This window comes from Hyla sarda, chromosome 3 (assembly GCF_029499605.1).
Source record: "Hyla sarda isolate aHylSar1 chromosome 3, aHylSar1.hap1, whole genome shotgun sequence".
Lineage (NCBI taxonomy): Eukaryota > Metazoa > Chordata > Amphibia > Anura > Hylidae > Hyla > Hyla sarda.
The window spans coordinates 184,639,035-184,653,520 of record NC_079191.1 but is presented as its reverse complement, the minus strand read 5'-3'; the positions used below and the strand labels follow the sequence as shown (position 1 = coordinate 184,653,520).

Genomic DNA, 14,486 nt, shown 5'->3' with positions numbered 1-14,486 from the left:
GGTTGCGCCATACATTTTATGATATAATGAGTGATGTCATTACAAAGGACAACTGGTCGCGCAAAAAACAAGCCCTCATACTAGTCTGTGGATGAAAATATAAAAGAGTTATGATTTTTAGAAGGCGAGGAGGAAAAAATGAAAACGTAAAAATTTAATTGTCTGAGTCCTTAAGGCCAAAATGGGCTGAGTCCTTAAGGGGTTAAACGTGATTACATCAATCTGGCAGAATATGTCAACAAATGCCAATATACATATTTTTTTTATATAAATAGTATTATTAACAAATCTAAAACTAACAATAAACTGTACAATGGACTTTAGCCATCTCTACCATAGCCTTTGATCCTCACCCACCATAGGATAATCTACTGTACATAAAATACTCAACTGTCCATAACCTTGTATGTCTGCTATACATGCTGGTAATGCAATGTGGATGGTGGCTGTGTTTCTATGCACTCTAAACACTCCCCTTAAGTATAGGAACAATCCAGTTCTTGCCCATACTAAGAAGATAGACTCACTGCACATACATGGGAAACCATGCACATGAAGAGAGACTCTAAATCCTGATGCAATCAAATGGCAATTCTGCAAAAATGAGTGTTAGGGGCTAAAAGATTGGCAAAAATCCATCGGCGCCAAAGTTACAAGCTGCCAGTAGCTATCAATACACATTGGGGGAGATTTATCAAAACCTGTCCAGAGGAAAAGTTGCTTAGTTGCCCATAGCAACCAATCAGATCGCATCTTTCATTTTGCAGAGGCCCTGTCAAAAATGGAAGAAGTGATCTGATTGGTTGCTATGGGCAACTCAGCAACTTTTCCTCTCAAAAGGTTTTGATAAATCTCCCCCAAATATTATTATTTTTTCAACAGAGCAATACTGTGTGCTTTAATACATAGGAGATCATCATATAAAATAGTGAATGAAGCTTTAAGCTGTACAATTCCTCCAAAGGCTTTGTCTAAATAATTAAAGTGACAGTATATATATATTCGGAAAGTGACATTTATTTAACATTAAAAAGTAATGGATATAAATTTTTTTGTGAGTCCCGAGAATTGCACCATGCAGAATAAAGGAAAAAGGAAAAGGAGAGGAGGGACAAAAAAGGAAAATAAAAAGGGGTACAAAGGGAAAAGAAAATATAGGAGGAGTCGAAGGGAAAAAGAGGGGAGAAGAGAAAGAGGAGAGTGATAAAGTAGGGGAAGGAGTATAAAGATAGAGAGAGGGGAAAGAGAAAAGAGAGAGATGAGAAAAAAAGTGAGGGAAAGGAAAAAAGGAAGGAGAGAAAAGAATATTATAACAATATAAATGGTTTCAGACTGAAATCAACATTGAGACCTTTTGGATGTAAAGTTTTTAAAGTATGAAGCCACTTAGCTATTTCTGCACATAAAGTTTCTTCTTTCCTTCCCAGAGAGATGGTACAGATTGGGAAGAATTCACAGATTGTGTTACTTTTTGCCTGAACTGCACCGTGCTCACCAATTGGATGGAGCTAGACACAGAGGTGGCATGGTTTCATACAATGAGGGTGGGTCGCTCTGAGTGCAAAAAATGTTAGCGAAAATCTACTGCAATCCTAAACTGGTAGGAGTTTACTTTAAACCAGTGTAAGAAATGCAAGTCTAGGTAAATCCCCCTCTTTACGTGTTTTCTTCCTATACTACAGCAAAATAAATGCTTGTACTGGGCCATTTCATTTTATTCATTATAAAACACTGCAAGATTTATTAGTTGAAATGAATGCATTTAAATATGTTGTTTGGAGATACCTTGATTTTTACTGTAAATCTTAATATATGAAACTGCATTCAGCCTAAGCACAAGAGAGAGTATTATACACCTGCTGGCAGAGCTGAAGAAGAAATCTTTCTCCTGCTATGCTGCTCATTTTACTGGAGGTTTCAAAGGGTAATTCATTTCTATGCTAAAGAACTGGCTGTCTGCCTTTCATTGGAAGACTAATAGGCACAAAAATAAAAGCAGAGAAAAATGAATGTTAAAGCAGAAATATGTGGAATGAGGAAATTAAAAGTAGCATTACCAACATTTCTATTTTGCCTTCATAAAAATAGGTTTCAAGAAAATGAATGATGAGATAAAATGTGCATTGCCATAAATCACATAAATACTATTAAACCAAACCAACCAAAAATTGTTTCTATATTCTAAGCCTGGAAATAATTATAAGAAAAAAACTGTTAGGTTAAGAAGAGTATTCAACTGTATAACACTCCTAAATGTAATGTTAATGTAAAGATAAGTAAAGGTAAAGATACCTGTGCAGCTCTGGTTCTTTTACCATTATAGTATGATGGCTTGCAGGAAGGGGGCATTATTCACTTTTAAGAGAACTTAACTCTATGTTCTCCCTTGCAGGAACTGTTATCTTTTTGTAAATATTCAATACTTTACATCATCTTGGAGAACTAACCATGGATTTAGCCGATCAGACACCTTCTTGATGGTACTGTCTGTTTTTAGGCATTGAGAGCACCATTAATCCTGACCAATTCCCCGACACTATTTGCTGAAATACAGCTCTGAACTGACAAGGAAATTATACTACGCTTCACGGTTGCCTGCAGACACTCAATATTGTACCGCTCTCCAGCTGTTTGGCATTGCTGTTGGATTATTACTTTGAGCCAATGTGGACAAAAACAGACTTTAGGTCCATAGACCTGCAAGAAATGTATTCACCTTTATGAGAGACAGAGGGGCTGAAGACTGCTGGGGAACTGGGGAACTTAAAATCTTTAATTTCAGGGCCTTCCTGTGTAAATATGGAAACAGCTTTTGCTAAATAATTTTTCTCCTTCAAAGCTAAGGAAGGAGCACTATTAAAGGGATACTCCGGTGGAAAACATTGTTTTTTTTTTTTTTAATCAACTGGAGACAGAAAGTTAAACAGATTTGTAAATTACTTCTATTAAAAAATAGCTGTCCTTTCAGTACTTATTAGCAGCTGTATGCTACAGAGGAAATTATTTTCTTTTCAATTTCTTTTCTTTTATTATTTTATTTTTTATCTTGTCCACAGTGCTCTCTGCTGACAACTGATGCCTGTATCAGGAACTATCCAGAGCAGGAGAAAGTCCCCATAGCAAACCTATGCTGCTCGGGACAGTTCCCGACACGGACAGAGGTGTCAGCAGAGAGCACAGTGGACAAGACAAAAAAGAAATTCAAAAAGAAAATAATTTCCTCTGTAGTATACAGCTGCTAATAAGTACTGGAAAGATTAAGATTTTTAAATAGAAGTAATCTACAAATTTACAAATGTTTAATTTACAAATTTACAAATGTTTAACTTTCTGGCACTAGTTCATTTATAAATTTTCAGTTCATTCAAAGTTTTCCACCGCAGTACCCCTTTTACAATTATGCAGCTTACTTTTGGCTTTTAGTAATTCTGTTAAGCCACTCTTTTTTGCTTCATGGAAAGGGTTTTTGGGTGTTATACTAAGTAATAATTTTTTTTTTTAAAGTGCATATTTTTCCATAGGATGTCAACGGCTTCTGCGGAGGCAGACAGTGACCCTCGTTTACTAAGCTAAAACCCACTAGTTTTGTGTGTATGCAGACCAAAGTTTTTTTTTTTAAATGTGCTGAAAGCAGTTAAGAATGAGAATTTTGTGAACATAGACCATAATAATGTGGCACCCAATTAAAGTGTACCTGTTGTCAACAAAAACTTTTTTATATAATGTAGATAATACCATTATATGTATATTTGTAATATAAATTGATTAAAATGTGTATATTTTTGTCCCTGCAGCTGTTGCATGTGTGTCTTTATGAAGAGTCCAAATACAGGAAGTGAGGGTGGACAAGCAGTGCTCTGTGCAGTAAGAAAAAGCATGACAGTGTGCACTGAGGCTCTATAACATGCTCCTGGCTCATACATCAGGATGATTGACAAGCCAGCAGTCTGCTCAGGTCCCTGCTTGTCCTACCCTCCCTTCCTCTTTTTGGACTCATCATCAGACACAAAAACAATAGCTGCAGTGACAGCATTTTTTCACTCAAAAATATACACCATTTTTTATCAATGTATATTACAAATATACATATAATGGTACGTTGAGAAGAGACTGCAGGGATCGGCACCACCTGATTGCAGTTCAGGGGAAGGCTACTCACAGTACATGCTGGAAAATGGTGGTCAGTTGGTGATAGCCAGTAGCAACTTGTAGTCAGGTAAGTAGAAGAGTCCACGGCACTCAAGATATTCAATGCACTTAAAAACTATTTATTGCGGCACACATGTAACACAGGCAAGATGTGAGACGCACTCCAACAAGCGCTGGTTTCGCGTCATGTGGCGTCACATGACATGAAACCAGCACTCATTGGAGTGCGTCTCACATCTTGCCTGTGTTACATGTGTGCCACAATAAATAGTTTTTAAGTGCATCGGATACCTCAAGTGGCGTGGTCTTTTCTACTTGCTTAACTCCTTAAGGACACATGACGTTCTCATACGTCTCCATTTCCGAGTCCTTAAGGACACATGACGTATGAGAACGTCATGTGTTTTACCGGCCCCCCGGAACCATCTGGAGCGGAGCCGGTCCCCGATGCCTGCTGAAATCGTTCAGCAGGCATCGGGGCATATCGCCCAGGGGGGTCATTATGACCCCCCATGTCGGCGATGGCCGCAGATCGCTGGACAATTCAGTCCAGCGATCTGCGGCGGATTCCGGGTCAATCGGGTCTCCAGTGACCCGGTGACCCGGAATTATTGGCTGATCGGGGCCGTCAGAGACGGCCCCGAACAGCCAGAGGCAGCAGGGGTGAGGTGGCACTGGTGCCACCTCACGATCGCCCTGATTCGTCGGCCGGATTACCGGCCGACCAATCGGGGCGCCTGCTGCGGATGTCACTCCCGCAACCCGCTCCGCCCCTCTTCCGGAGGACGTGAGCGGGTGCGGGACGTGCACCCCGGGTGCTGGGGACCCCGATCCCCGGCGCCCCTGTTGGGATCGGGGCCCCAGGAGCAGCGGCGGCGGTGGAGACGACGAGGGACTGACCTGATGCGGCTGGAACGTTGGAGGTGAGTGACAGCCTCCTGCTGTTGCTTAGCAACAGCTCCCAGCATGCAAAAAGGGCATGCTGGGAGCTGTAGTTATGCAACAGCAGGAGGCAGACCACCACAACTCCCAGCATGCCCTTATGGGCATGCTGGGACTTGTAGTTTTGCAACAGCTGGAGGCACATTCTTTCTATGGAAAAGTGTACCTTCAGCTGTTGTGTAACTACAACTCCCAGCTTGCACAATCAGCTAAAGTGCATGCTGGGAGTTGTAGTGGTGCATCTGGTGGTTGCATAACTACAACTCCCAGCATGCCCGTTGGCTGTCGGTGACTGCTGAGAGTTGTAGTTTTGCAACAGCTGAAGGCACACTGAGTTAAGTAGCAAACCAGTGTGTCTCCAGCTGTTGCATAACTACAATTACCAGCCAAAGTAGTATGCCTCCAGCTGTTGCATAACTACAACACCCAGCATGCCCTTCCGCTGTCCGTACATGCTGGGGGTTGTAGCTTTTGCAACAGCTGAAGGCACACTGGTTGCAAAACACTGAGTTTGTTACCAAACTCGGTGTTTCACAACCAGTGTGCCTCCAGCTGTTGCAAAACTACAACTCCCAGCATGCACTGATAGACCGTACATGCTGGGAGTTGTAGTTTTGCAACAGCTGGATGTTCCCCCCCCCCCCCCCCCAATGTGAACGTACAGGGTACACTCACATGGGCGGAGGATTACAGTAAGTATCCGGCTGCAAGTTTGAGCTGCGTCAAATTTTCTGCCGTAGCTCAAACTGCCAGCGAGAAACTACTGTGAACCCCCCGCCCGTGTGACTGTACCCTAAAAACACTACACTACACTACCACAAAATAAAATAAAAAGTAAAAAACACTACATATGCACATACCCCTATACAACCCCCCTCCCCAATAAAAATGAAAAACGTCTGGTACGCCACTGTTTCCAAAACGGAGCCTCCAGCTGTTGCAAAACAACTACTCCCAGTATTGCCAGATAGCCGTTGACTGTCCAGGCATGCTGGGAGTTTTACAACAGCTGGAGGCACCCTGTTTGGGAATCACTGGCGTAGAATACCCCTATGTCCACCCCTATGCAAGTCCCTAATTTAGGCCTCAAATGCGCATGGCGCTCTCACTTTGGAGCCCTGTCGTATTTCAAGGCAACAGTTTAGGGCCACATATGGGGTATCGCCGTACTCGGGAGAAATTGGGCTTCAAATTTTGGGGGGTATTTTCTGCTATTACCCTTTTAAAAAATGTAAAATTTTGGGGAAAACAAGCATTTTAGGTAAAAAAAAAATATTTTTTTTACATATGCAAAAGTCGTGAAACACCTGTAGGGTATTAAGGTTCAAATTACCCCTTGTTACGTTCCCGAGGGGTCTAGTTTCTAAAATGGTATGCCATGTGTTTTTTTTTTGCTGTCCTGGCACCATAGGGGCTTCCTAAATGCGGCATGCCCCCAGAGCAAAATTCGCTTTCAAAAAGCCAAATGTGACTCCTTCTCTTCTGAGACATGTAGTGCGCCAGCAGAGCACTTTTCACACCCATATGGGGTGTTTTCTGAATCGGGAGAAATTGGGCTTCAAATTTTGGGGGGTATTTTCTGCTATTACCCTTTTTAAAATTGTAAAAATTTTGGGAAACCAAGCATTTTAGGTAAAAAAAATATATATTTTTTTACATATGCAAAAGTCGTGAAACACCTGTAGGGTATTAAGGTTCACATTACCCCTTGTTACGTTCCCCGAGGGGTCTAGTTTCCAAAATGGTACGCCATGTGTTTTTTTTTTGCTGTCCTGGCACCATAGGGGCTTCCTAAATGCGGCATGCCCCCAGAGCAAAATTTGCTTTCAAAAAGCCAAATGTTACTCCTTCTCTTCTGAGACCTGTAGTGCGCCAGCAGAGCACTTTTCACCCCCATATGGGGTGTTTTCTGAATCGGGAGAAATTGGGCTTCAAATTTTGGGGGGTATTTTCCACTATTACCCTTTTTAAAAATGTAAACATTTTGGGAAAACAAGCATTTTAGGTAAAAAAATGTTTTTTTTTTACATATGCAAAAGTTGTGAAACACCTGTAGGGCATTAAGGTTCACGTTACCCCTTGTTACGTTCCCCGAGGGGTCTAGTTTCCAAAATGGTATGCCATGTGTTTTTTTTTTGCTGTTCTGGCACCATAGGGGCTTCCTAAATGCGGCATGCCCCCAGAGCAAAATTTGCTTTCAAAAAGCCAAATGTGACTCCTTCTCTTCTGAGACCTGTAGTGCGCCAGCAGAGAACTTTTCACCCCCATGCAAGGTGTTTTCTGTATCGGGAGAAATTGGGCTTCAAATTTTGGGGGGTATTTTCTGCTATTACCCTTTTTAAAAATGTAAAATTTTTGGGAAACCAAGCATTTTAGGTAAAAAAATATATATTTTTTTTACATATGCAAAAGTCGTGAATCACCTGTAGGGTATTAAGGTTCACTTTACCCCTTGTTACGTTCCCTGAGGGGTCTAGTTTCCAAAATGGTATGCCATGTGTTTTTTTTTGCTGTCCTGGCACCATAGGGGCTTCCTAAATGCGGCATGCCCCCCAAAAACCATTTGTCGCTCCTTCCCTTCTGAGCCCTCTACTGCGCCCGCCGAACACTTTACATAGACATATGAGGTATGTGCTTACTCGAGAGAAATTGGGTTTCAAATACAAGTAAAAATTTTCTCCTTTTTATCCCTTGCAAAAATTCAAAAATTGGGTCTACAAGAACATGCGAGTGTAAAAAATGAAGATTTTGAATTTTCTCCTTCACTTTGCTACTATTCCTGTGAAACACCTAAAGGGTTAATACACTTACTGAATGTTTTTTTGAATACTTTAGGGGGTGTAGTTTTTATAATGGGGTCATTTATGGGGTATTTCTAATATGAAGACCCTTCAAATCCACTTCAAAACTGAACTGGTCCCTGAAAAATAGTGAGTTTGAAAATTTTGTGAAAAATTTCAAAATTGCTGCTGAACTTTGAAGCCCTATGGTGTCTTCCAAAAGTAAAAACTCATAAATTTTATGATGCAAACATAAAGTAGACATATTGTATATGTGAACCCAACAAAAATATATTTTGAATATCCATTTTCCTTACAAGCAGAGAGCTTCAAAGTTAGAAAAATGCAAAATTTTCATTTTTTTCATCAAATTTTGGGATTTTTCACCAAGAAAGGATGCAAGTTACCATAAAATTTTACCACTAAGTTAAAGTAGAATATGTCACAAAAAAACAATCTCGGAATCAGAATGATAACTAAAACCATCCCAGAGTTATTAATGTTTAAAGTGACAGTGGTCAGAATTGCAAAAAACGCTCCGGTCCTTAAGGTATAAAATGGCTCGGTCCTTAAGGGGTTAAATACATATAATGGTATTTTCTACATCATATAAAAAGTTTATGTTGATGACAGGTACACTTTAAGGTTACTGTGTCAGGGTGTTTGGATATGTTAGTGATGCCAGGGCATTGTTAACCTACATGGTCCGAGGATAAGACAGCCATCCTTGGGCCAGGTGTGGGATAATAAATACACCAATGCCAGGTTATGGATAACTGTGACAGAACAGTTACGGAAAAGTGACAGAACAGAAGATAGCTGTTGCATAGGGACAGGAGACAGGGAAATCAACTGAGCATGTGTGACCCGCGCTTTTCTGGAATGTTGTGGGATAACACATAGGGTAGGACACTCTATGCAGGCCCATGGGCTACAAGTAGGAAAAAAACTTTTGAACAATGTGAGTCTGTTTTCTTATCAAATACTAGTGCCTGACTTCACCAATGCTCTTCTGGCTGAATAGACACAAATTCCCGCAGACATGCTCATTTTATTAACCATTTATAAAAATAAAAAAAAGGAGGTTGTTGTAACTTTAAAGTGCAATTTTATGATGTTGTGGGGGAAAACACGTTTAACATTCTGGAAAACACTGTAGCCGACAAGATGTCCACTGCGAAACTGAGCGGTCTACGAATTAGCTGGAAGTTCCATAGACTTGGATGGGGCTTCTGGCAAATCTGTAGATTGCTTGCTTTATGTCCCCTCAATTTTTAAATGGGTTTTCTTCCACCACAACATAATTGGAGTTGCCCTTTAAAAGGTTGCCCAATCCTAAATTAACACTCATGTTTTGGAATATTATGTCAATTGTCAGTATGCAGCACCTTATGATACTAAATATGAAACTATATACTTTTATATTTACATATAAATATTTTGTGGTACTTTTTTGCAATAATATAGCTTGCAGTTTTTACTTTCCACCACTAACAAACCTACACTAAGTAGCATTTCCCCACCACTATCAAGTATAAGGTAATTATCTGAATTTCAATACTTCACATCCTGAAATGTAAAAAATCTATTTGCTGACTTTACCATGGTTTTGCATAGAAGTGTTTTATTTGCTAATTCACAAATGCTTTTAAATATGCGTTTACAGATGTTAGCTATGTCTAGAATCATTGTCTGTGCTGTGCTTTTTATTATGCAAATTTTAGCACATAGAGGTTATTTGATTGTTCAAGTCATAAAAGTGTTTGCTTTAAATATTACATATTTTTAGTTTTATGTCAATGAAAAAATATTGTAGCTTAATGTTTCTGACAGAACAAAGATAATTTGAACTAAAGTATTTAGTACTCTAAATACCTGTCTAAATTCATCATACTATTTGAATTCAACATAGAAGTACAATTGTGAATTTATAAATGTTTTTTTTTCATTGTATAAAGTAATATCAAATTGGTAGAATATGCCATCACTTAAATATTTGTGAGAGTCCATTTTCTGGGACCACCCGTAACAATTTTTAAAATAAGTAGTGTATTCCAATTTCCCCTGCATAGTGATGCATCAGTTGGCTGCTGTGCAGAAGAAGAGTTCTGAACGAATGTAGATCTGCAACTTTTACTTTCCGGGATTTTGGGTGTCCCTAAAATCAGAAAATGTTGGCACATCCTAGCAATATGGCATCACTGTATGGGAAACTACTTTAACCTATGTATTTTCTATGTAGGCAGAAAGATGGCATGCACAATATTAAAATGATAAAAACATACATATATACATATACACCCACAGAGGCAAAAATGTAATATACAATACTTATCAAAACAAGTCAGAAAATCGGATCTATATTTATTAACGCATACTCTGAATTTACTTGTGATTCTACTAAGGTAGGTGCAAGGTGCAACATAAAAAAAAGATGAGATGACAAACTCCTTCCAATTTTGACAGGAAAACTATGTTTTTTTATTAGTTTTTTGGAGCCTGCCAGGGACAGAAATGCTCTTAACCCCTTATCAACTCATGACGTGTATACACGTCATGGTGCTATTAAGAATGTATGGCACAAGCTACTGATTTCTGCAGCTGAAGGCCACTGCTAATAGGCGATCACCATCTCTGCAGCAGACTCTATCAATCGAGCGTAGAGCACAATGACCAATACAGTTCAATTGAACTGCATTGATTTATATAAGGAATCTAATGATTTCTCCTAAAAGTCCCCTAAGGGACCAACAAAATATAAAAGAAAAAAAATTGTATATGGAAAAATTAAAAAGTTATAGGGATCAGAAAATGGCAGTTAATTTTTTTTTCTAAAAAGTTTAGAATTTTTTAAAATTAGTAAAACACAATGTAAACTGTACAAATTGGGTGTTGTTTTAATTGTGACAACGTAAAATATTAAGATTACATGCTAGTTTGATCTCACTGTGAATGGCATAAAAAAACTCCCAAATTTGCAAAATCAATTCATCATCTTCATCAATTCCACCAATGTCTACAATATCTTACACCAGTCAAAACTCTCCCCTTACTGCTAGAATAGAATAGTAGTGGCGCTAGGAAACCACAGCGCTACTTTGTTTTTGGTCTTCAATCTTTTCCTACAGAACGCATGGTCAGCCATTTCCTTTAATATGCCAACCATGTGACCTCTGAAGACAGCAAAACCAAGTTACTAGGAGAAAAAGTTGTATAATGTTCTCTTTTTTCCTACAACTAGATCACAGTAGTTGGATCACCATCCTTCAAACATTGGTGGCATATTCTAGCGATATACCACCAATAGCTACATTAAAACAAACCAGGTTCACGAGAGTCTACCTTCTATAACACCTCTGTCTTGCATTATTGATGACAGTAAAGGAAGATAAATTGAGGTCTTGTCTAAGTTTGGAGTCAAATGCATAGCAGCTTAAGATCTTTGCTGATTTTATTTTCTTGATGTTAACATGCTGCTTACAACATTATAAATATTAATTATGAGCAATAAAAATTCACCATTTTTTAATTATTTGTTTTAAATATACCCATTGTCTTCAGCTGAATGTGGAGCAACAATTATTGGTAATGAAGGGACACTCCTATCTCCAAATTTCCCTGCTAACTATGACAACAACCATGAATGCATATACAGGATAGAAACTCAGCCAGGAAAGGGAATCCATCTACAAGCCAGAACTTTTCAGCTGCTTGAAGGGGACATTCTAAAGGTAAGAGTACACTTGTATGTGTTCATGAAGTTGTAGAGGTAGCTAAATAATCAAATTATACAGAAACAATATATATATTTTTTTTTGGTTAAACTTGCCTGTACTTTCAAAAGGATTTTAAAAATATGCATGGTTTGTTACAATTAACCCTTCAGAGTACTGATAAGATGAGTTTAGTGCTTTCATTGCTGTTATCGAGCCCCTGAGATTGTCTATTATGGAGCATAGATACTTCTCATTCTAAATATTTCAGAGGTGTGAGACCAGAGCTTTTTTGTTTTCCAGCAGGTGTCCACACCCAGACAATCATTCTCTAACTTTTTTAGACAAGCACTTACTCTTCTCTGTTATGCCATGACATAGTGCTGAAGAAAGTGCACTGGCCAGAGCTGTACATTACTATAGATGGTATGTGGGGGTAGAAGGGAGTTATTAATACACTAGCTTTGCAAGGTGATATCAATAAGAAAAAGAGCAACATGATCACATCAAGAAAATAATTATGTCCCAAAAGTAATGAACTGATAATAATAATTATGATTAAAAGTAGAAGAGAGAGAAGATTGCAAACAAGAGGCAACACTGTGTACGTAGCAAGAACACAAGTATTTGCACAGGTAACAGCTGCCCAGAACTTTATTATTGGCAAGAGATAGGAGAAAGGCCTTTAAATTTCAGGCAAAATATGGACCCTCTGAAGGAGGCAAACAGGCTCAGGCTGCATGTACTCAATCTTTTGCATAGAAGTGAGAGAACACTAGCTAAGCACCACCTTTACTTCATGTTTTCTGTCTTGGTCTATTTGCTGCTAGAGACGGAATTCTCCCAACATTTCATAGTAGCAATGTGTTACCAAATTACTGTAAAAATGTTTGTCCACAAAATATAACATAACCAATCGGCAAACATAAATGTTAACCAATGGGAAACAGAAACATCTTGGCACTGCACTGCTCTCCAACTCACAGCATAGGCAAACATGACATAGAACCATGCCCAGCAACCAGTGGTGATCAAATGTGCAGCAAAGGACAAACTTTAATCTTCAATAAAAATAAAAGGGAAAACACATAGCACTCACCATATGCTTGACTTTAAATCTTCATACTTTATGATATCGTGAAAGATAAGCAACAATATTATGTGCAGGAAAAATATCAAGCAGCTGGAATGCATGGACATAAAGGAGGCAAAGGCCTGTTTCACACTGATCAGCCCTTCTATTGGCTTCTATGTCCAAATGGGTATATAAAAAATATACATGCCATACATTCCATTAACAGCAAAGTGCAAAAAAAAAAAAACATGCATAAAACAGCATTTCCCAAAGCCAAAATGGCTAACAATATATAGCAATGTGTAAACCCATTACCAAAGATGTCAAGGCAGAAGGACAACAAAGCGACACCACCCCTCGCTCCGGTGTCCTCCTGCCTTGACATTTTTGTTAATGGGTTTACATATTGCTATATATTGTTAGCTGTTCTGGCTTTAAGAAGTGCTGCTTTGTGGAAGTTTTTTGCACTTTGCTGTTAATGGAATGTATGGCATGTATATTTTTTATATAAAAACCATGATTAGGCTGTTTTTGTGACACTAGAGTGACACCCTGTGTATTTTTACCCCCTCTGTGTGGAACCCCTTCATTTTTATGCCTTATTCATTAATAAATAAACATAATACATTTTGGAACAATTAATTTTTGGAATAACTACATTTTTTTGCTTATGTGGTTGGGATTTATTGGGAGTTCATATAGTGTTCATATAGAGTTCCTAGTGCTCATATAGTTTTTCTTTACAGGCAGTATTATTTGTGTACCCCAATATCTGGAATATATCATTTTGTTTATGTCCAAATGGGCCAGAAGAAGTGCTGGTCAGTGCAAAATGTGGTGTTGCCTACTGTTTGTCAGGCTCTTTGATATCTCCCCTGCATATACTTGAATTGCTCATTTGTCATGATTAAATAAAGCATGAAGATTTAAAGCCAACTATATGGTGACTGTTATGTGCTTTCTTCTTTATTTTTATTGAAAACATAAATATTACATGAATACTTATATAAAATGATTAATCTAATCTAATCCTATCTTTTGTGATCTAGAGTTAATATTCAGTATTGTAGTATTCAATTGCTTACAACAGTCCCTGCACCTGGAGAATACTGCACAATCCACATCTAGATCTTTATCATTAATAAAGATGTACGGGGCCCAGCTACTTACCCGTCCTTAGTGTGCTCTGGCCCCCACCCATAGAAATGAGTGCAAAGTGTTCACCGAGGACAAAAAAGAAGATTGCAGCAGCACACATTGGTCAAAAAATTGAGGCTCTCAGCGCCCTTTTTTGATCAAAAACGTGCCCCCCATCCACCACGGGGAGGTGGCCTCATTTAGGATGGGATCCTAACACACATTCTGAGCCTTACACTCAGATACAAACTCCCCTCTGCTGGGCATATAGCCTCTGACTGGGTGACATGCTGGATCCATATACAATTTAAAACACCACCTGGGAAAAAGGGGGAGGGGTGCACAGCTAAAGAGGGTGCCATTCCCCCTGTGTAGTAAATACAAGCAAAAAGAAAATTAGCTAGCACAACAACCTAATACACGGGTGCACACTGCTGTGGCAGATACAGAGTATACAAAAAAGAAGATTGCAGCAGCACACATTGGTCAAAAAATTGAAGCTCTCAGCGCACTTTTTTGATCAAAAACGTGTCCCCCATCCACCACAGGGAGATGGCCTCATTTAGGATGGGATCCTAACACACATTCTGAGCCTAACACTCAGATACCAACTCACCTCTGCTGGGCATATAGCCTCTGACTGGGTGACATGCTGGATCCATATCCATGTTTACCGAGGATGAGTAAGTT

General features: G+C 39.0%; 1 protein-coding gene across 3 annotated transcripts in view; it reads left to right on the top strand.

Annotated features, from left to right (window-relative positions):
- The window catches only part of CSMD1 (CUB and Sushi multiple domains 1), a 1,887,231-nt gene that overhangs the window by 1,387,485 nt on the left and 485,260 nt on the right, over positions 1–14,486 (top strand). For all 3 annotated transcript variants that reach the window (XM_056565713.1, XM_056565712.1, XM_056565715.1), the window contains exon 22: positions 11,433–11,602. In XM_056565713.1, coding sequence (XP_056421688.1) covers positions 11,433–11,602 — 170 coding nt within the window. The remainder of the gene's footprint in view (positions 1–11,432; positions 11,603–14,486) is intronic.